Genomic DNA, 21,713 nt, shown 5'->3' with positions numbered 1-21,713 from the left:
ATTACTAGTAGGCTTTCAGAAAATATTTGTTGATACACTTTGTTACTTAATGATTATCTCATCTCTCAATTCCATCAGAATGGTATCTGATAACAGATTTTGTCTCTAAAATAAACTATTTGATGGCAATTCTGGATATCCAGAATTTTATGTGTGTGTGTGTGTGTGTATATATATACACACACACACACACACACAATTAAAGAGGAACTTATTTATCAACAGCTATAAAAAATCTAAGTATTTGAATTGCTCAAATTCTAAGCTGATGAGTAGGAAGCAAAGCATAGTGTATGTACCTATCTCCTACATCAAGTTTATGGGGGAGGACAATAGAGCATCTTTTTTTTTTTTTTTTTTCATTCAATTTGGAACTTCAAGGTAAGGTTTAATTACAGAATCTATACTCCTTCCTTAAAATCATGAGCACATATTTAAAACTGTTCACAGGGTACTATAGAGGTTTTTGATAGTAAATAGAAAGTATGACATAAGTTCACTAAGATGTTAAAAATCTACAAGAGAGAAGGGGAAAAGATGCCTATTTTATAAAGTTAGTTCCCCAGCTTGGATGATGTTTTGTCAGGCATCTTGGTTGTTGCTGTTGTATCTGATCAACTACACTAATCTATAGATGGTCCCTCTGCTCTGCGTAGCTTATAGGTGATTCCTGACTCTGAGTTAACATGGCACACCTGCTCATCTTGTCTTGTAGGCTTACGTATATGAAATGGGCTCAAGCACGTTTTCTCACCGGCTGGCTGGGCACACAGACACCGTCACTGGAGTGGCCTTCAACCCATCAGCGCCCCAGGTACAGTCTTGCTGAGTGGGTGGGGCGCCTCTGCTGCATACAAGTCTTACATTATATTTTTGTATCTTTATGACTTTATTTTGGTGAAATCTTATAATACTTAAGGTTACATGCCAGTGTTCACTGAGTGCAAGGAGAACTTAGGAAATATATTTTTATTGGTGAGAGAGAGAGAAATAAACCTTTATTGTGGGGAAATGAATCTGGAAAAGTTTCTTTTATAATGAAGGTGTTTGCCGCTCAGCAGTCATGCATGTTTGATTGAATGAAACAGGAATGTATGGGAAGACCTGTGGACAAATACGGTTACATGTAGACAAATACAGTTACATGGGGCACTAACATGAACACCAGTGCCAGCAAGAAAGCAAGCAGCAGAGCAAGTAAGAACGGGATTTTGAAAATTCTTACGGAAAAAAGTCTGCAGCATTTCCAGAAACTTTCTTAATTAGAAGAAAACATGAAAATAACCGTTGCAAATCAATTGTATATAAAAATGAATGGTCTTCTATTAAAATGTAGAGGGAGATTTTTTGCAAAGGATTAAAAATATTAGGTATTGGCCAGGCGCAGTGGCTCACACCTGTAATCCCAGCACTTTGGGAGGCCAAGGCGGGTGAATCACCTGAGGTCAGGAGTCCAAGACCAGCCTGGCCAACATGGCGAAACCCCATCTCTACTAAAAAATACAAAAATGAGCTGGCCATGGTGGTGGGCACCTATAATCCCAGCTACTTGGGAGGCTGAGGCAGGAGAATCGCTTGAACCTGGGAGGCGGCGGTTGCAGTGAGTCGAGATCATGCCACTGCACTCCAGCCTGGGCAACAAAACGAGACTCTGTCTCAAAAAAAGTAAAAAATAAATATCAGGTATTAGTTATCTCCAGTGTTTGGGAATAATTTCATTTTGTCTCTTCAAGATTGAGACTTTGATTCAGAGAATAGCGTCACTGTGTGACTGTGTGCTCTGGCCTAGCGCGTGTGACCAGGTGGAACGGCACTCCACACGTGTCTTGTGACCCCGCTCTTCTCTGCTATACGACGTATCGCTGTGGTTCAGGGCATGTTGCCGTGCCTGGCACACGTGGTACTACCGCTGTATATTGAATAATATTAAATATTGAAAATGAGTAAGTGCATCTTGTGCTGTCATGGACCAGAGCTTCCATCAGCATCACCGCTGAATTCCATCCTTGGCCCTAATTCATCTTTTCAGTCTGTTCCAGATGGGAATTTGAATTTATGTTTTCCTTCCCTATTATAAACAATACTGCGACGTACATCCTGATGATGCTTCACTCTTCCCATGATGAGACTGCCATGTACACTGTAACGGACCTGCTTTTCTTGATAATATTTGTGCCATCACCTATTCCACATTTGTAAAACATATTGTTTTGAGTTGTTGTAATCTTTTATAGTCCTTTGAACAGCATTTGGGCAGTGAGATGGAGGGGTGGTCAGAAAGAAAGAAAAATGAAAAGTGCAAAGCTAGACCCAGCAGGGTGGGCGGCGGGGAGAGGTGTAGTGATTTATGGGGGGAGTCAGATGTTAGCTGTCCTGACATTTCAGTATTTGGCATCAACATGTCTTTCAGCCTGACTGACAGAATTTTTTTGAATACTTGAAAATTTTCAGTGAGAAAAAGGTTGGGTAGGTCTCTCTTGCCCTTGAGATTAATGAATAAAAGAAGCAAATATGGCGTAAATATAGTTATACAAAATAAAGAGGAAAAAGCAACAAGTTGTAGTTGTCATGAACCTTGCTTCCTGACGAAGGGCTGCTAAAGAACAGGCAGTGAGAAGCCAGTTATGTATATGTATACATCATACTGATTCATTAAGGATAATGATATCATATACCGAATTTATATATATATATATATACATAAATTCACTAAGTTAATTATTTTTTAAAATTTCCTTATTTTTAAAAATTTGGCTGGTTCCTTATTTTTAAAAATTTCCTTTCTTTACTGATATTAGTCCACTTTCTTCCACATATATCACCTCACTACCGTTCTCTGTTTCCCAGCATTATAAACCAAACAACTGGAAGTAGTTTTTATTTTCATACGTAGTATTAAAATAATTACTTACCATGACTACAGTAACTCTTAAAATATGTTTTCTGATCACTTAAATTTTCTCAGGATTGGACAATATTGGTAATTATTGAAGAGACAGTTAACCACATAAAACTGCGTAAAATTAAGATTTGGAAATAACCACAGGCAGGACAAGTTTTTGTTAAAAGTAAACATGATAAAGAAGCACGTGGGATGGTGGGACAGGACACCGAAAATCTTCTCCTTCACAAAGGCAATGAAAACAGTCACAGAAATTGTCAAAACCAGCTTTCTTAGAACTCTGAAAATTAACCAGAGGCTTGCAACAATCCAAAGAGCATGTATGCAAGAAAAATGGCCAAGTCTCAGTAAGACAGCAACCTTTGAAGCCTATCCTGCATAATTTAATAAGAAAGGAGAGCTTCACTTTAAAATGAATACCCTCGGTTAGCAAATGAAGTTCTTATGTGAAGCACAGATAAACTTGGAGGTGGTGTTTATTTAATACGTGATTCCATTTAGCAGTATATGAGGGTGCTGCTGTTTTGAAGGAAAGATTGATAGTACACTCCTAAGCATGGTTTATTTTGTTTATGATATAAAAACATACACACAAGGAAAACATGGGAACAAGTGTGGTCAAATATTGGAAGTCTGTGCCACAAACACCAACAGCATTTCCCCTAACGATTGGATCTGGTAATGAGAGAATGCTGGAGCTGTGAAAACCAGGGAGTGAAACGGTGAGAGCATAGCTCACACTTGGGGGATTGCTACTTTCTTTATTGACTATGATCAACTGTTCAGAATTTTACAGGACAAGTCCAGACCTGATGCAGGAAATCCCAAAATTGGGGCTTAGCCCAGCAGGGTTCTTGGCTTTGCTCAGGAAAGAATTCAAGAGTGAGGTGGCAGTGAAAGAGCAGGTTTTTTCGAGCAAAGTGTGTAGCAGAACGGTAGCTGCACAGGCAGAGTGGCCCGGAACAGCTCGCATTGGTTGCTGGTGAGCATAGTTATACCCACTCTTAATTATATGCTACATAAGGGGTGGGCTATTCATGAGCTTTCTGGAAAAGGGGTGGGAGTTCCGGAACCACATAAGGTCACTTCTGGGTTGTTTCCACGCATTTGTAATCTGTCATGGTACCAGTGGGAGTGTCTTATGCAGATGAATTATAATTAGTGCATAATGAGTAATGAGGGCAACCAGAGATGGCTTCAGCACCATCTTGGCCCCAGCTGGTTTGGGCCAGTTCCTGTGCTACATCCTGTTTTGATCAGCAAGGTCATGACCCAGGCTCTAGAAACAAGCCTTGCTGACCCCTGCCTCAGACCCCCTAATTTCTCATTTCTGATGGGTACTTGGTAATGTTCTCTCTCACTCTCTATAAATTTAACTTAAAACATGTATCTTATGATAAATACATTTTTAGCTCCACAGTCATTACTGCTACTTTGAAGTGGGCTGTTTTGACAAATGGCTTAAGGCTCTCTCTTCTACCTCCACATTACAGCCTCATCAAATGATCAGACCTTTCATCTATGACTTAAGCAAGTTTTTCTTGATAAAATGCAAAGCTGGTCATTGCAGGATGACACCAGGAGTAAGCGGGTTTTGGGAATGGCCAGTTCACTATTGACTGTTGTTAACCTGGTGGAGAAATGTCACAGAAGCATGTCTGGTGCCACTGACACCAAGCCTGCGACGGTCTTTGCAATCAGGAGGAGAAACTCATGGAAATCGGCTCAGCCAGGAGGCAGACTCTGGCTGCTGCCGTGTACCTAGGGTGCTGGTGAGAGACCTTACATTAGGAACCTGGAGTGTGTTGATGTCTACGGCAGCTCCCACACTTCTTACTCCTTCATAACACAGGTGTCTATCAGGCTGTAGACATCTTGATCTCCCTGAGTCTCTCAGATACAGAATGGTCATTAATAGCATTTGTCCTGTGTATTTTACAAGGTTGCTTGGGAACAAATGATGCCGTATAAAATAATAACCAAAGCTACTGTTGAGCATCCCCCAAGAGCGAGGAGCTGTTTGAGGGTCTTTCCTCGTTATCGAGTTCTTGTCCGCAGCTTTGTTTGCAGATGTTGGTGCAGCTGTGTCTCAGATGAGTGATCCAGACAGATCAATTTATATGCAGTTCAGAGTTTGCACCAGCATCCCCACGGCTTCCAAGCCCATGCACTTTCGCCCCACTGTGAGCTTCTATGTAGGAAATCTGTTAAGTGCTACACAGTTGTAATAAGATAAAATACATTGTTCCTGCCATTCGTATTTAAATATTTATTTTAAAGTTCTTTTTGAAATTGGAAAAAAACCCCAATCTAGATAGGCTTGCCATTCATCCAAAACCTAGGCCGTGTTTGCAAGTGCTTCCACACTGAAACAACTTTCTGGCCTCTCACATTCATAAGAGGACTTTCTGGAAGATAAGCCCGTGCCATTGTTTTTATATCCCAAATGGCAGCCCACATGGTGGCTATGGATAAGAAAGTAAACTTTATGCTGACCTCTCACCTAACGCACCGTGTGGGCGCCGTTATTCCAGGACCATGTCACACTTTCACAGTTGGAGAGCGCCTTCCAGCTTGAAATCTCAGAAGGACCCACGTTTCCCCACTAAGCATGCTCCAGGGTCAGCATTGCGGAGCGATGACACCAACCTCCCAGTAGGAGGATAAAACACACGTTAGAGAAACGCGTTTCCAGAGAAGGGGAATCAATAGGTGAAGATGGTTGGGGAGAGAGAGAGAGAGGATGGAATTTTTTTGTGTGAATTGGCTCAGTCAGTTGTGGAGGCTGAGAAGTCTCAAGATCTGCTGTCTGCAAGCTGGAGCCCAGGAAAGCTGGTGGTTTGTGCCAGCCTGAGTCCAAAGGCCTGAGAATGGGGTAAGAGTTGGGGGGTACTGGTTTAAGTCCCAGCCCAAGGTCAGGAGACCAGTGTCCCAGCGCAAACCGGCAGAAACGCAAATAGTTTAAAAGCTGCTGCGGCGAATGTCTTGGAGGGACGCTTGGACGCTTCCCGTCGCCGCTGTAACGAACCACTCCCATGGGCCGCGGAGGAAAAGGCCGGTTTCCCGACTGCAGTTCCGTGGTTGGGAGGCTGCGGGGCTCACGGGCTAAGCTCACCCGGCAGGGCCGGTTCTTGGCCTTTTCCGGCTTCCGGAGGCGCCGTCGTCCTGCTTCGGGGCCGAGTTCGTCTCCCGTTGCTCACTCCGACCGTCTCCCCGCCCGTCCTCCACGTGTGGACCCTTTGTCCTTATCCTGCCCCCTGTGGTTACACCTGGGACATCCAGAACCATCTCCCCGTCTCCAGGCCCCCGACGCAGCCATACCCGCCAAGTCCTCTTTCCCTGTGGGCGAATCTGTGGCCGCCCGTTCGCAGATGCCCGGACCGTGGTGTGGACATCGGGGGGCGCCATTCCTGGCTCGGCGCGGACGCCCCCTCCTCAGCGCGGGCCGGCCCGGACCCCGCCCTCAGCCGCCACCTCCGCGTCCCATTCCCACTTTCTCAGGTTGCCCCTGGTGCCCTCGCAGCACCCACCCGGCAGAAAATCACCTGTGGACTGAGCCGGCGAGTTGGTGCGTCTTTCCGTGGGCGCAGGGGTCTCGTCTCCCCATCACCACTGGCGTCCCTCTTGTGGCCCACGTAACTCTTTTTTTTTTTTTTCCTTTTCTTTTTGAGCATATTTGAGAGGATCCTTCTTCCTTGCTACCAATTAAGCCAGTTTACATTCACATAAAATACATAACTGCTGTATGATTCACGAGTGTATAGTTACTTAACTGTGTGATTTTCATAATTCTGTCTGTGCTAATTATAAACACACTCTTGAGGAAAGTTACCATCTTTCTTTCTTTGTTTCCTCTATTAAGAAAGTACCCTGTAAAGTACTTGGTACATTTTGAAAGATCCTTGAGTTCCAGTCTTGAAAAATAATTTCTTTCCTTTTCCTTTTCCTTTTTTTTCTTTTCTTGTCTTTTTTTTTTTTTTTTTTTTCTGTGAGAAAGGGTCTCACTCTTGCCCAGGCTAGAGTACAGTGATGCAGTCACAGCTCAGTGCAGCCTCGAACTCCTGGGTTCAAGCAATCCTCCTGCCTCAACCTCCTAAGTAGCTGATACTACAGGCATGCACCACCCCACCTGGCTCATGTTTTAATTTTTATTTTTAATAGAGATGGGGTCTCACTATTTTGCCCAGGCTGGTCTCAAACTCCTGCCCTCAAGCAATCCTCCCACCTCAGCCTCCCAAAGTGCTGGGACTACAGGTCCATATGCCACCATGCCTGGTCTGAAAAATAATTTATTTTATGGTAATCTTCATCTTTGAGTTTTGTTATATGACAGAATTTCCCGAATACCAAAGGCTTTCCCTGACACTCATGGAAGGTCATCCAATTCTGTCTGGCATCCCCTTCATCTCGGAGCATGGCCGACTGGTGAAGTCCCACCAGACCTGCTGGCTGCCATGGGGCAAGGTGGAGGCTGGCCACCATCCCATACCCCATGGTCATGCCCACCATGAGGCCCAGCCCAGCCCAGCAGAGTGGATAGTGAGTCCCCTGAGGGTGGGTGGACACAGAGAAGGAATATTTCCAAACATGAACACACTCTACCACATTTCATGTTGTAATGTTATTGAATTTTAGGAGTGGTGTTCATCTGGTGCTGTCTCTGTCTATAGAAGTATCTAAAGCAGGCCCGTTACTCCAAAAGCTTTGCAGTATGCAGTTTTTCCAGTCATGGTTATCAGACACGTCTCTGAAATAGCAACGCTTCTTCAGGAACGCATGGCAGATGGGCTTAGAAGCCTTCATTTTGCAGGAAAACATTTATTTGATTTTAAGATACACGTTATCCCTTCACTAACATTTGTGAAATTGTTGAACCTTAAAATATTCATCCTTCCTTTTTAAAGTAGCATGTTCTTTCTCTGTTCTGTGAAATCTCTGGTGCACCCTACACATAATGTTGTTTAAAATCATGCCCATAAAATGAAACATGTGACTCAAGCTTTTGTTTTAAGAAAATCTATTAGATGGTGCATCAAAATAATGATTTGAAATTTTTATTTTAGGAAAAGACCCTTCTAAGTTCCAGCCCAGGCATATTAACATGTAAAGTGCATGTGTTGGCCTAGAGAGCGGGCTGCGTTATTGAGGAGAGTAGGATGTTAGCCCACACAAGGCAGCCCCTCCCACCAGACAGGAAACTCAGGCTGCCTGCCTTCAACAGCTCAGGATCAGTGTTGGGAGCGATAACACCAACCTCCCAGTAGGAGGATAAAACACATGTTACAGAAACACGTTTGCAGAGAAACGGAATCAGTAGGTGATGGTGGATGGATGGATGGATGGATGGATGGAGAGAGGGAGGGATGGATGGATGGAGAGAGAGAGAGGGAGGGAGGGATGGATGGATGGAGAGAGAGAGAGGGAGGGAGGGATGGATGGATGGAGAGAGAGGGAGGGAGGGATGGATGGATGGAGAGAGAGAGAGGGAGGGAGGGATGGATGGATGGAGAGAGAGAGGGAGGGAGGAATGGATGGATGGAGAGAGAGAGAGGGAGGGAGGGATGGATGGATGGAGAGAGAGAGGGAGGGATGGATGGAGAGAGAGGGAAGGAGGGATGGATGGATGGATAGAGAGGGAGAGAGAGAGATGGATGGATGGATGGGTGGATGGATGGATGAAATTTTTTATGTGAATTGGCTCATGCAGTTGTGGAGGCCGAGAAGTCCCAAGATCTGCTGTCTGCAAGCTGGAGCCCCGGATAGCTGGTGGTGGTGTTCCCGCCTGAGTCCAAAGGCCTGAGAATGGGGGAAGAATTGGGGGGTACTGGTTTAAGTCCCAGCCCAAGGGCAGGAGAACACTAGTGTCCCAGCTCAAAGAGGCAGATAGAAAGACAAATACCAGGGTGAAGTCCCCTCCTCTGCCTTTCTGTCCTGTTCAGGCAGGATTCAATGGATTGCATGATGCCCACCCATGCTCCCTGCTTCCTCCCTTTCATCTCATGCCTTTGAGTGACTTCCCTGATCTGAATACGTGCCTGCAGAGATAAGCTATTGTCCTTCTAGCTCTCCTTTCCTGGATGTGTGGCTGGCCTGGCCCCTCCACAGTGGCTTCTGTGGTGTCGGGACTGAGGGTGAGAGCACTGGGCTGTGAGAAAGGGTTGGGGACAGGGCGCCGGCCCCCACCACACACTCACCGAGTCTTGGAAGCTGGCACCCTCTCCATGACTTCAGGCTCATGAACGCACATCGTGAAGATCTGGCACAGCAGGATGAGCTTCCCACCTCTCGCTGGGACCGAGGCTGGCACGTTCTGGGAACCCTGCTTTCGAGTGTGTCACCTGGGGCGGATGTGGTACTCACCGATCTTGTTTCAGGGAACTCACATCACTTTTGAAAAGCGGGAGACAGATTCCATGACTTGTTTTTGTTTTGTTTTGTTTTAGTACATTTTAATTGTGAGAACGATTATCCCCTTTCCAAAACTAAAGTTTTGAGCCTCTCAGAGTAAATTTCTAGATACGCTTAAAAAAAAGTAATGTTTTTCATCACTGTTACTGCTCAGTTGTCAAAATAAGACTTGTGAGTCTTTGGGAAGAAGAGGATTATACTTGTACTTACAAAATTATTCTAACAATGCCTGTGGCTAAGAGGACTCTCAAAATGAGTAAGGAACTGTAACAGCTCACAAGGGACCACAGGCTCTGCAGAGTGGCTTCGGAATCCAAGACTCTGAAGCACACCTGGGTGTCCTGCCAGGAACTGCAGCTGCGCGCCACATGCGCCCTGTCAGATGTGACTTAGGGATGCGTTGTCAGCTTCAGTTTGTTGGACATCTGAGGACAGTGGTATATTTGCCATAAGATATCAGTGTAGCTGTTTAACTGCTTAGGATGGGAACACAAATTCAAGAAGCTCCATAGTTAAATTATCCTGGCTGAGATGGTAGCCAAGCAAGACTTATTTCCAGCAAAAAACTAGCAAGGCAGAAGTATCTCAAACCACAGATGCAAAAGACCAAAGAAAGCTGTGATGTAACTGATGGGTCCCTGAGTGTGAAAGTGTGGGCTGCAGAGGGAGCCTACTGTTCACACAGGGAGTTCAGGAAGAACAGGAAGCGTGCAGGTTAAGTATGGAGAAAGCTGCTTCACACGCGGATACACAGAGATATAATTTATTGGAATGGATAACAGAGTCACAAATATCACATTACCTTATATTATCAAATTGATTTTATATTACTATCGCAATCATCAATTTTCTATTGTCAGTTGTAAAATAGTTACAGTCATCCCTCGGTCTACATGGGGGATTGGTTCCAGGTCCCCCGTGTGCTCCCAAATCCTCACACACTCAAGTCCTACAGAACCCACATAGTCTGCCCTCCATTTGCCTGGGTTTCACATCCTGGGGGGCTGTATTTTTTATCCGAGTTTGGTTGAAAAATGATCCATCTATAAGTGGACTTGCACAGTTCAAACCCTTGTTCAGGGGTCAACTGTAATGAAATAAAAGAGGATTAATGTAAGATGATATAAAAACTCTTTTCATATTGTATTGGGTAGTTGGGCTTTATTTTCAATTTTGCATTTCTCAGTTGTGCAGGATTTATCATAAGACTTGCTTTGGTCTTTCCAGCTATACTGAGTTACATCTAAACCACGTCAGTACTGTTACCCTAGAACACAAGGTAGAAACTTGGGGGGTTCTCGGAGAGTTTCAATGAAAGACAAGACACAGACGAAGGCGGAGGTCTGCGTGCAGAGCCCAGGTGCACCCCGGGTGGCTCGGGCTGCAACACAACCTCCTGGGAAGGGAAGAAAGCAGGAGTGCGGAGGGAAGGTCTGCAGGGCAGCGTGGGGACGGCTCTGTTTTGGGGGCCAGTATGTGGTGCATTGACACATGCAGGAAAGGCAGAAACGGACATTTGCAAACGGATTTATCTATAAGTAGTTATATCATGTAGAGTGGACATTGACGTGGTTTTCAATATTTTGGTACTATAAGTAGTGTTTTGATGTATGTCTTTGGGCATACAATGTTTTTTGTATCTGGGTTTATTTTCTGAAGATAGATTACTTTCTCAACAAGTAGTATTACTGAGAAAAATAAACTTTTAAAGGGTTCTGCTATAGACAAATGCTTCTCAAAGTGTTTCCTCTTGTTTGCTTCCTCACCAGCTTTGGTTGTTCACACTTGCATTACATTTGTTAATTATCAAGAAACAGTAACTCCCGATTTTAGTTTACCGCTCTTTGAATACTAGTGAGATTGCACATTGTCCCACAGGCTGCTAGGTATTGGAATTCTTCGAATTTTTTTTTTTTTTTTTTTTTTTTTTTGAGATGGAGTCTTGCTCTGTCGCCCACGCTGGAGTGCAGTGGCACGATCTGGGTTCACTGCAACCTCCGCCTTCCAGGTTCAAGCAATTCTTCTGCCTCAGCCTCCCGAGTAGCTGGGATTACAGGTACCCACCACCACACCCAGCTAATTTTTGTATTTTTAGTAGAGACGGGGCTTCACCATGTTGGCCAGGATGGGATGGTCTTGATCTCTTGATCTCGTGATCTGCCCACCTCGGCCTCCCAAAATGCTGGGATTACCGGCGTGAGCCACCACGCCCGGCCCAGAATTCTTTTAATTTTTAAATTGCATGTTTATATCCTTCATCTCTTTATACTTCGGACTCAATGTTTTACCTAATGATTGCTGTAGCTTTTAATTTAAAACTAAAATTTTCATCTTTGTATTTACAGTATATGTTTCCTCTAGATTTGGTTTGGCTTTTTGTGTTTTGTTTTGTTTTCTTTTTCCAGTTTGATTTATTCTGATTACCTTAGGCCTAGAAAATTTTTCCTCCAGAAATCTGTATCTCTGCTGAAATTACAGAACTTTTAACATATTATAATAATTTTTAATTCCTGACTGACAGTGCCAATATCTGGGTTATTTCTGAATATAGTTCTGTTAATTGCTCTGTCGAGAGACAGTTGATCTCCCTCCAAACCTCCCCTGCTCTTTGGTGTGTGTTGTAGTTGTTTGTTTGTTTTAGACAGGGTCTTGCTCTGTCACCCAGGCTGGAGTCCAGCGGTGTGATCACGACTGACTACAGCCTCAAACCCCCTGGCTCCAGTGATGCTCCCACCTCAGCTTCCTGAGTTGCTCGGACTGGCAGTCTCAAGCCACCACCCCCGACTAATTATTTATTTATTTATTTTTTGTATTAAGATGGAGTCTCACCAGTTTGCCTAGGCTGGCCTTGAACTCCTGGGCTCAAGCGATCCTCCTGCCTCGGCTTCCCAAAGTGCTGGGATTGCAGGTGCGAGCTGCCGCACGTGGCCTGATGCAGTTTTTGAGTGGTTGCTGGGTGTTGAATGTGGAACGTAAGTGTTTATGCCAGGATAGCATGGCTCTTTTCCTGCTAATTGCTGGTTTGAGTCCGAAAAGTTGGGAATTCGGCTGCATGTCGTTCACTTTATTAAGACTTTGATGAGAGTGGGGTTATCAGAAGTAATCTGTGTGAGTCATTGTACAAATAGAAATGCAAAGACAGCATTGTTAACTTCTGGGAAACTTTAAATCTCCAGTATTCTTCATTGGGTCATCTTTTTATTTATTTTTTTAAATTTTTTTCTGACTAAGGTATGTGGGTGTGAAATTTAAATCTGTTTTATTTAGGCTGTATTACTTTGAGAGTTGTGGTTTAGCTTTGCCAGGGAAAAATGACATAAGCATATACCTGGAGGAAAGGTTACATTCCTTGGTTTTTACATGGGATAAAAACCTGTGATATTTGTGATCACTGTATCCGCTAATTTATAAATTCAGGAGCAAGATTGCACTATTTCTTTTTAAGAACTCATAATTGAAACAGTCTGCTCTGTGGTGATGCTTGTATACAGAGAATACCGGGCAGGGAGTGGGCCTGGCCGAGAGGGCAAGGCTGAGGTGCAGCTCCTGCTGTCCCCTCCTTCCTGGCCGCCACGGGAGACTCCTGGCCTGCGTCCTGTCTTATGAGGAGAGATTTCCTAAATAGAGCTTTTTTCTTTTTTTTTGAAACGGAATTTCGCCCTTGTCGCCCAGGCTGGAGTGCAATGGCACAATCGCAGCTCACTGTAACCTCCGCCTCCCAGGTTTAAGCAATTCTCCTGCTGCAGCCTCCCGAGTAGTTGGGATTACAGGTGCCCGCCACCACGCCAGGCTAATTTTTGTATTTTTAGTAGAGACGAGGTTTCACTATGTTGGCCAGGATAGTCTCCAACTCCTGACCTCAGGTGATCCGCCCGCCTAGGCCTCCCAAAGTGTTGGGATTACAGGCGTGAGCCACCGCACCTGGCCAGTTGAGCTTTTTAAAGATAACAGAAAGGACTGCTGAGAATGAGTAAACCTATGTCCGTAAAGAGAATTGCATGATTTACTGCAAGTATTCCTGGGAGTGAAGCATCACGTACACACTGCTGGTCTCGTGTCCTCCTGAAGATAGCCCTTCACACTTCACAGTGGTTGGAGAAGGTTCTTTTTCTCTCCTGTCTTCCCTCTGGGTCCCACCTCGTCTAGCATTTTCATCTGTGTTGAAATTTGTTTTTCATTTATGTTTTAGTCCTTGTGTTTGTCCTTGTTGAAAGTTAAGTTGTCAGCTACCCAGGTCTTTCTCGTTGACTAAACCACCCCCCAACCCCATGCTCCATGAAGAGCACCTGTGGTTTCCTTGTGGCCATGAGTGTTGTGGTGGGACCAGCATCAGGCGCAAGAGATCTGCCGAGTCCACGTGGATACACTATGACCCCGCAGACCATGAAGGTAGATGAGGAGGTAACGGCATTCCGTGGTGCCCGATGTGATGGCATCAGGGTTCTTCCCAGCAGCGTGGAAGACACTCCTGCCCTCAAGAGGGCTAAGTCCAGCAAAACCCAACCAACAGGAGACAGAAATAGCTGCTTCCAGCAGGGCCAGAGAATCAGGAAAAGGCACCACCTGAGCCTGAGAGCTCCAGCCCGCTCTCGGAGCCTGAGAGTCTCCGAGGGTGGGGTTTGGAGACTCCCGCTGTTACAGCAGGTACAGAAAGGGTTCCGCTTGCGTGTCAGTGGGGCAGGAAGACTCATTCTGAGTGTAGATGGCTCTGGGTTTTGTGAGAGGGCGAAATCTTTCGTCGTTAAACAATTCTAGCTGCACTAGAATGGTAACCCCAAGTCACTTCAGACTGGAAAAGATTTTAGTGGCTAGAATTAAATGTAGAGATGGCAAAATACACTAAAGCCACAGCATTAATAGACTTGCGTGAATTTAGGAATAACCTGGAATAATTAATATTTAAGGCATTTGCAATGCTTTAAGGATGTTGATATGTTAAAAGATCTGATTCTAATTTGACATCTGTATTGACCTTGGACTTGTGACTTCTTAGTTGAGAAAAAAAGGAAAATATTACTAAGTTTATGAGTATTTAAATTTTTAAGAGAACTTAAAATTCACCATATTTATGTTTGCTTTGTTAGATTTTTAATAATTGATTAAGAACTCAGGACCATCTTACATTTTATTTTTGTCATTTAAGTATTCAAGAAAATCTTATATAGTACATTTAAAATGAAGCTTAACAATTTTAAAATACTTTAACAAAGTTGTAACTTTAACTCATTGCCTGAGGGATTTAATCTGTTCATTGTGAGTTACCTGAACATGAATCAAAGGCTACTTTGCATGTGATTGTTAAAATATACTAGATTTCTAAATGTAATAAAAAATATTAAATAGGATTAAAGGCTTAGAGACTAGGATTTTAAAACGTTAAGTGTTTAATGAATTGAATTTTAAATTTATAAACATCAAAATAAACCATAAATAATTTTCCTGTGTACACAACCATCTTGGTGCATCAGAAACTCATGCTGCAGTAGCATCATGGTCCCACGGTTGCGTGTTGGCTGTTTGCCTGCCACTCCAACCTCTGTGCATTCCTGCTGTCTTTGTGGAATTGTTTGCTGCGTTCTCTGTTGATGGAAGAGGGGCTTCAAAGCTTTTGGGTGGGCGGCGTCTCTTCCTCTTGGGAGCGAGCAGGGACAGCAAACCAGGGGCATGCGGCTTCCTTCTAAACCCATATGGCACCACGGCCCTGCGATTGATACTGAGACGCGGTACCACATCCCACAGAGAAGCTGCACAGGGGTGAGGGGCATGAAATGAAAGAACAACCCATTTCCTCTCAGTTCTGTTTTCTTCTAAGATTTGAAATCTTTAAATAAAACAGCTAAGCATACTGGAAAACAGTGGAGCCTCTATCAGGTGTTGCATGGCCCCTTAATCCATGAGACTGTGAGGTCATCAATCCATCCGTTTCCATCTGTCCTTCAAGAATATGTAGGATTGGAAAGTTGGGTCTTCCCTGTTTGTCAACCAATTAGCTTAATTTTATTTTCTTTGAAAAGAGAAAGTGAGCATTTTAGGGTTTATGTTCTCTTCTTCAGCATTTTGAGAATTTGTTTTCAACTGGGTCTTCTACATCATCCACTTTATTTCCCACAGCTGCAGGTCCCTACTGAGCTTAGTGACTTGAAGTAGTGAGTGCAGTGACTTGAAGAGTGAGCTTGTGTCCTTACTCCCTGGGCATGGCTGTCTCATTTCAGCTGTGCCTTTCCTGTTGGCTCCTACAGATTCTTGCTTATTTTTCATGGAAGACATGTACTAGATGTGGAGCAAGTATGTTATAAGAAATGTTTTTTTTCCTTCAGAAGTGGTTTTCAATGTTTTTTTACTTTGAAACCCTTTGTCCAAATGGAACCTTGCACAATCATGGGAGCTTTCTGGCTGGGTGGTGGCAGAGCCTGGGACTCACCTTCTGCCTCTTTCTCCTTCAGTCTGTGGTTCCTGAGTGTGGTTCCTGAGTGATTGCTGTCAGACTCGGGCTTCCACGGACCTGTTTGAGAACCACTGGTCTCCCCAAGCCCTGCTGAGGGAGACGGTCTTCCTGGTGGAGCTGATGCTCCCTCTCCTTTACAGTGCGGTTTCGGCAGCTCCCTTAGGTCTCTGTTTACTCATCCTGGAACACAGATGCTGCTTTTCTGCACTGTGTTCTCAGCACTGGAGCTGGCGGCCCTTCCTCCCAGCTTTACGTCTGCAGAGTGGCTGGGGTACAAGGGCCAGCCTCTCTAGGAACACAGTGGACCGCCACTCTCACTCCTCTTCTGTGGGATTCCGACTTTATTCTCAGAGTTGCAGCTTCCAAGTTGGTGTGGAAAGAGAGGTGCAGGTCCTGGGAGCATCCTAAAAAGCAGGACTCGCAGCCCTGGGTTTTGCCTCTTCTAAGACAGGAATCCGCTGTGGGGCTGAAGGGGTTGGAGAGAGCTTCCAAAATTTCTTCCCGGCAGTACAGTTTTATTGTTTCAGAGCGTGGCACAGGTGTGGGCCACACTGTGTTTCTCAGCACGCCGCCTTCAGTCTTGCTTGTGGTTATTGGAAGCACCTCCTAGGCTCTTGCACTAGAGCGTCTGTGCCTGGTGCTGTGTGTGAAGTTCTCATCTTTTGCTGTTGGGGAGCGTCAGGGAGCCCCCCAGGAGTTCCTGCCCTGGCTTCATTTAGCCAGGAAGTCTCTATAAGAAGCCAAGCTACTTAGAGCTTGAGGACATCTTACTGGGAATTTCACACTGGCCAGAAAGTGATACTCCTAAACTAGTCAGTTCCACAACAGGCACATGCACTGTTCTGCCATGCAGACCGTCTGTGAGGGTGCCCTTCTCTGTAACTGCGCCAACCTGGACTCCTCACACCTGTAGGGAAGGGCTCCGTTCAAATGGTGTTTATCAAAGCCAAAGTGTGCGTGACTGACCTACATGATGCCAGATGTGTGGCATCCTGGGTCCTCCCCAGCAGCACCGATCACCCCAGGTGTCACTGTCACAGCCCAAAGTGCCTGACTCATTTCCAAAGGTCCCCCAGACAGCCCCACCTGGCTCGGGCTGCCGCCTATCAGACTCTGGGGCACGCAGACATCGTTGTTGGCCTGCTTGGTGCCTGAGGCTCCCAGGCATTGCCCAGCACTTGAGGTGTCTCTATGTGGGATGCCTCCCCTCTGCCCTGGCCTATTATGCATTTTTAATAAATGGAGCCAAGTAGAGTAAATATTAATTTTGTTTTTACAGTTGAGTTCCCAGTTTCAGTGTCCACACTTGTTATCCACTGTCTCAAATGCACATCTGTGCATGTTCTTAGTCAAGCACAGACTATGGCTGATTTTGTTACCAAATTCAGTCCTGATACTGTCTGAATCCCCCACACTGGAATCTGATTATCCTTTTTAGAAAGCGTTTCTACAGGATGTATGCGTGGCAGTCTCGCAACACCCAGGGTGAGAGTGAGTGCTCCAGTAGTCTCTAACGTTGCCTCAACTCCAACAGGCCCCGAAATTCAGGTTCCTTGGCTATTTGTTTTAAACAATACAAAAATACTCAGTACATGCCCATCTTAATAAATGACAGAACAGTGAAAACCAATGAATGGTCATCATCAAAATATTTATGTCATTTCTCATCACGTGACATAGTTTGAATTGTCGTTTTGTTTCTCATCCCGTGACGTGGTTTGAGAGTCTGTTCGAGGCCCCCTGGACAGTGGCCACTCTCAGGGTCTGTGGCAGGTGCTGGAGGGCCGGCCCCTCTGTGGGGTGGGGGCTCCCTGCCAGGAGCAAGGGCTGTCAGACCACCTTGCCCTCACCACTGCCCAGATGAGCAGGGCTGCTGTCTAGCCACAAGCTTTCTTCCCTGCTGTCACTCTCAGAATTGACTTGAGGAATTTTAGAAATCAGAATCAGAGCTTTGTCTAGTGGTGCTATTGTTTACACTACAAAATGTTTTATTTCTTACATAATTGATCTGGTTTCTTCTAACGAGTAACAATACATTACAAAATGTTTTATTTCTTACATAATTGATCTGGTTTCTTCTAATGAATAACAACAGACAAAACTGAGCTATTGAAGACACATTGATCATAAAAGTCAAAGCTGAGCTCATAATTATCAGTTAATTAAAAAATGGGGCTATAGGTGCAGTGGCTCACGCCTGTAATCCCAACACTTTGGGAAGCCGAGGCAGGAGGATCGTTTGAGCCCAGGAGAGCAGTCTGGGCAACATCGTGAGACCTCATTTCTACAAAAATGAAAAATCAGCTGCGTGTGGTGGCTCATGCCTGTAGTCCCAGCTACGCGGGAGCCTGGGAGGTCGAGGCTGCAAGTGAGCCAGGACTGGACCACTGCACTCCAGCCTGGGCAACAGAGGGAGACCCTATCCCTAAAAACAGAATAATTTTAAAAATGTTACTTGGTTTACAAAACTTGTTCTTTAACATTGACTCTTTAGGAACAGATTAAGTAAAGGAAATAAAGTGGCTTGTGTGCATGCTCGAACCCTTCCAGCATCTGTGTGATTACGAACACACATTGTGAACGGAACACTCAGTTTCTCCACTGCGTAAGGCAAGCGGGAAAATACAGATTTCCAATACCTGGTGGAGGTGTTTTTAGGGGATGAGACTTCAGGGTCCCTTTGAAATATTAAATGGATCCCAGATGCGGGGCAGTGTTCCGCCTTATCTGAAATACAGTCTGGATTTCCTTAGATGTTTCTAATTTAGAATATTATGTAGAACTGCATATTAAAATTTAGTCTTCTGGTGAGTGACTAAAGTTTAATCTTGGTATAAAATTTTACCCCCCAAAAATTAGGCTTTGCATTTGGAAACTGGCCTTCTGTCTCAGCAGAAGCACACACAACAACGTTAGCAGTTTGTTCACTGGGAAGGGAGTACTAGGTATCTCTTGATTCGCAGTTTCTATCCCGTGCTGGTCAGAACACATCTCCCGCCGTGTAAGCAAGGTGGCGGGACTGCGCTCCCAGGCCGGGAGGCTTCTGAGGCTTGGCTGGGCTGGGCTTAGCTCGGCGAGGCTTCAGGCTGGTGGAAGGGAGTGCTCGCTGACAGCGTACCTGGTGGGGGTCTCCCCGGCTCCCGTGTGCTGGTCCCTGGCATGGTCACTTAACTCCCGACCCGTTCTGCACCTGTGGTTGCGTGTGGGGTCCACATGGGTGTTGGCATGAGGACGCGGGCGTTCATTACTTCACTCACTCACTCACTCACGCGTTTGGTTACCTGAGGCACATCAAGGGCTAGCTGACGGAATGGGGGCAGGGCCAGAAAACTGGGCTGGGAGATGGGAGCCATGGAGCGTTCCAGTGCTAGAAGAGAAGTCAGGGCCACTCCCAGGGCAGATGGGTGAGCCTGAGAGTCTCTCGTGGGAGCCAGTGTGAGCACCGAGCTCTGTCCAGGTGCTGAGTGGTAGAGCTGCCTCCAGCTGGCGCTGTCCTCCAGGGAGCCTCACACCTTACTCGCAGCCCAGCACACTCTCCCCAAATGTGGAGGGTGGTCAGCCACGGAAAGGTCAGGAGGTGGTGAGGGAGGGACACGGATCCAGGAACCACAAAGCAGTGCAGGCTCTCACAGCCTCGTGTTGCCTGCCGCTGCCCTGTGCCACCGTGATAGTGAATACCACGTGCCAACTTGACTGGATTGAAGGACGCAAAGTATTGTCCTGGCTGTGTCCGTGAGGGTGTTGCCAGAGGAGATTACCATTGGAGTCTGTGAGCTGGGAAAGGCAGGCCCACCCTCAATGTGGGTGGCCACCATCTAATCAGCTGCCGGCTTGGCTAGGATAAAAGCAGGCAGAGGAACGTGGAAGGACTAGACTTGCTGAGTCTCCTGGCCTCCATCTTTCTCCCGTGCTGGATGATTCCTGCCCTCGAACATCAGACTCCAAGTTCTTCAGCTTTTGGACTCTTGGACCTTGGACTTACACTAGTGGTTTGCCAGGGGCTCTTGGGCCTTCGGCCACAGACTAAAGGCTACATTGTTGGCTTCCCTACTTTTGAGGTTTTGGGACTTGGTCTGGCTTCCTTGTTCCTCGGCTTGTAGACAGAGCATTGTGGGACTTCACCTTGTGATGGTGTGAGTGAATTCTCCTAATAAACTCCCCTCCATATACTCATCATCTATCCTATGAGTCCTGTCCCTTTAGGGATCCTTGACTGATACAGCCACTATCTTGTGAAGGCTGGATCACGTCACGGATGTGATGTTTTTAGCGCCTCTGAGCTGCTCGAGAATTGCAGACTCTTCCTTTTAAACCTCCACCCACCCGTGTCCCCCTTCAGGTGTGGGTCAGAAATCACAAAATTAAGGCAGACTCTGAATTTGGAAAGTAAACTTTCTTATCCTCATGGGTTAGATTTTTAAATTGTAAAATAAGAAAGAAAATCTGTTTTGATTAAACTTATATCTTAATGATGTTGAAGCAGAAGAGACGGCTGTGGCCGCATCCCTGTGGCCAGGACCTTCCTCTTGTCTCTCGTGAGCACAGTTCCACGCAGCCTCCTTCACAGACACCCCCTCTGCCCTCGAATACAGCTTTTCTTTTAAGGTACACTTGAATTTTAAACTGAAAGTAACCTTTGGTTTGTTAGAGACTCACGGATGTTAGTTCAGGCACATGTTTGGAGTTGAAGCCAAGTTGGGTCTGACTGGTGTGAGCTGAACACTTCAGTGTTCAGGGTCCGGCTTGGTAGAGACCCTGTTGGGGTTGTGGGCTCCCGTCAGGACTCACGCGTGGTTCAGCTGCTACTTTTTTGGCTTTGTTTTGTCTTTTTCACCGACTCCATTTCTTCTGTCCCCGACCCTGGCTGCAGCGGAGTTGCAGGAAAGAGGTGGAGGAGGCTGGGTTCAACTGCGGCTGGCAGAGCAGCCTCGGAGGCCACGGTGCAGGGAGGCGTCCAGGGCGGACTGAGCAGGAAACCTTTCTCCATGTGCGGGTTTCTCTGGGGTCCGCTGTCAGCTTTATTGTCTCCTCACTCGATGCTGCCTCTGACTTTATCATGCTCTTCCTCATCTTAAACTGTGACCTCTGATTATTTTCCAAAAGCTCCAGCGTGTCTCCTTTAGACCCATTTGCTCCAGGCCTTCCCCCGGCAGCGCTGCTGTGCTCACAGTCTGGGCTCTGAGCCAGGCCAGGCATTTCCTTCCCGGGCCGTGGCCTCCTCTCCTCCTGACCTGTCACCTGCAACTCCCAGAGCCTGAGCGGGAGCCGTGGAGCCCTCCTGCAAGCTCATCCTCTATCTCATCTGCCTCCTCACCCCTCGCTGTTCCTTATTTCACTGCTGCAGGTTGTACAGATTTTTTCTTTTTTAACCAGTTTCTATGTCTCAAATGCCCCTGAGCCTAACCTTCCGTCCAGCTCCCACTGGTCTCACTGTGATGCCCATGTGCCCTCCCCATGTCCCCTCCAATCTCCCCTATCCTGTGCCCGGGGCACTCATGCAGCCTGGCACAGAGCGGAGAGGCTGGAGCTTGTTGTCCTGCAGAGTTGGAGTCACCTCTGTGCCTCCCTTGGGGCCCCCTTCTGTTCTCAGAAGCCCCTGACACAGCTGTAGGTGCTCTACACTCCCCCATATGCTGCCTTAGGGGATCCCCCAAATTGTGAAAATGTTTACGTACTCATTTAGTTCGAAATACTTTTGAAATTCTCTTTTGATTTTTGTCATTGATTCATGGGTTATCTAAAATTAATGTGCTGTTTTGTTTTCAAATATTTGAGGTCTTTCTTGAACTCTTATTGATTTCCAATTTAATACCACATGGATAGAGGAAATACTTTGCATGGCTTGAGTGGGTTGCTTTTGCTTTGTGTTCTGTGTACACCTGGAAAGAATGTAGACTCTGCTGTTGGCGGCGCAGTACCCGAGAAACGTGTCGCGTTGGTTAGGCGTGTTCCTCAAGT

At 45.9% G+C, this 21,713-nt stretch overlaps 1 protein-coding gene across 33 annotated transcripts in view; it reads left to right on the top strand.

The window, feature by feature from the left end:
- WDR27 (WD repeat domain 27) overlaps nucleotides 1–21,713 on the top strand; it is a 247,248-nt gene that overhangs the window by 118,656 nt on the left and 106,879 nt on the right. For 30 of the 33 annotated variants that reach the window (XR_010158275.1, XR_010158287.1, XR_008548743.1 and 27 more), the window contains one exon: nucleotides 716–814. Coding sequence is in view for 19 of the 33 variants with exons in the window: in XM_016956677.3 (XP_016812166.3) it covers nucleotides 716–814 (99 nt within the window). In the remaining 14 variants the exon portion in view is untranslated. Of the gene's footprint in view, nucleotides 1–715; nucleotides 815–11,244; nucleotides 11,540–21,713 lie in introns of those variants that run through there. The other 3 variants (XM_054686538.2, XM_054686545.2, XM_063813696.1) reach the window with 3 other exon arrangements.

Source organism: Pan troglodytes, chromosome 5, assembly GCF_028858775.2.
Source record: "Pan troglodytes isolate AG18354 chromosome 5, NHGRI_mPanTro3-v2.0_pri, whole genome shotgun sequence".
Classification (NCBI taxonomy): domain Eukaryota; kingdom Metazoa; phylum Chordata; class Mammalia; order Primates; family Hominidae; genus Pan; species Pan troglodytes.
The sequence above is the reverse complement of the archived record's forward strand: the minus strand, read 5'-3'. Positions and strand labels throughout refer to the sequence as shown.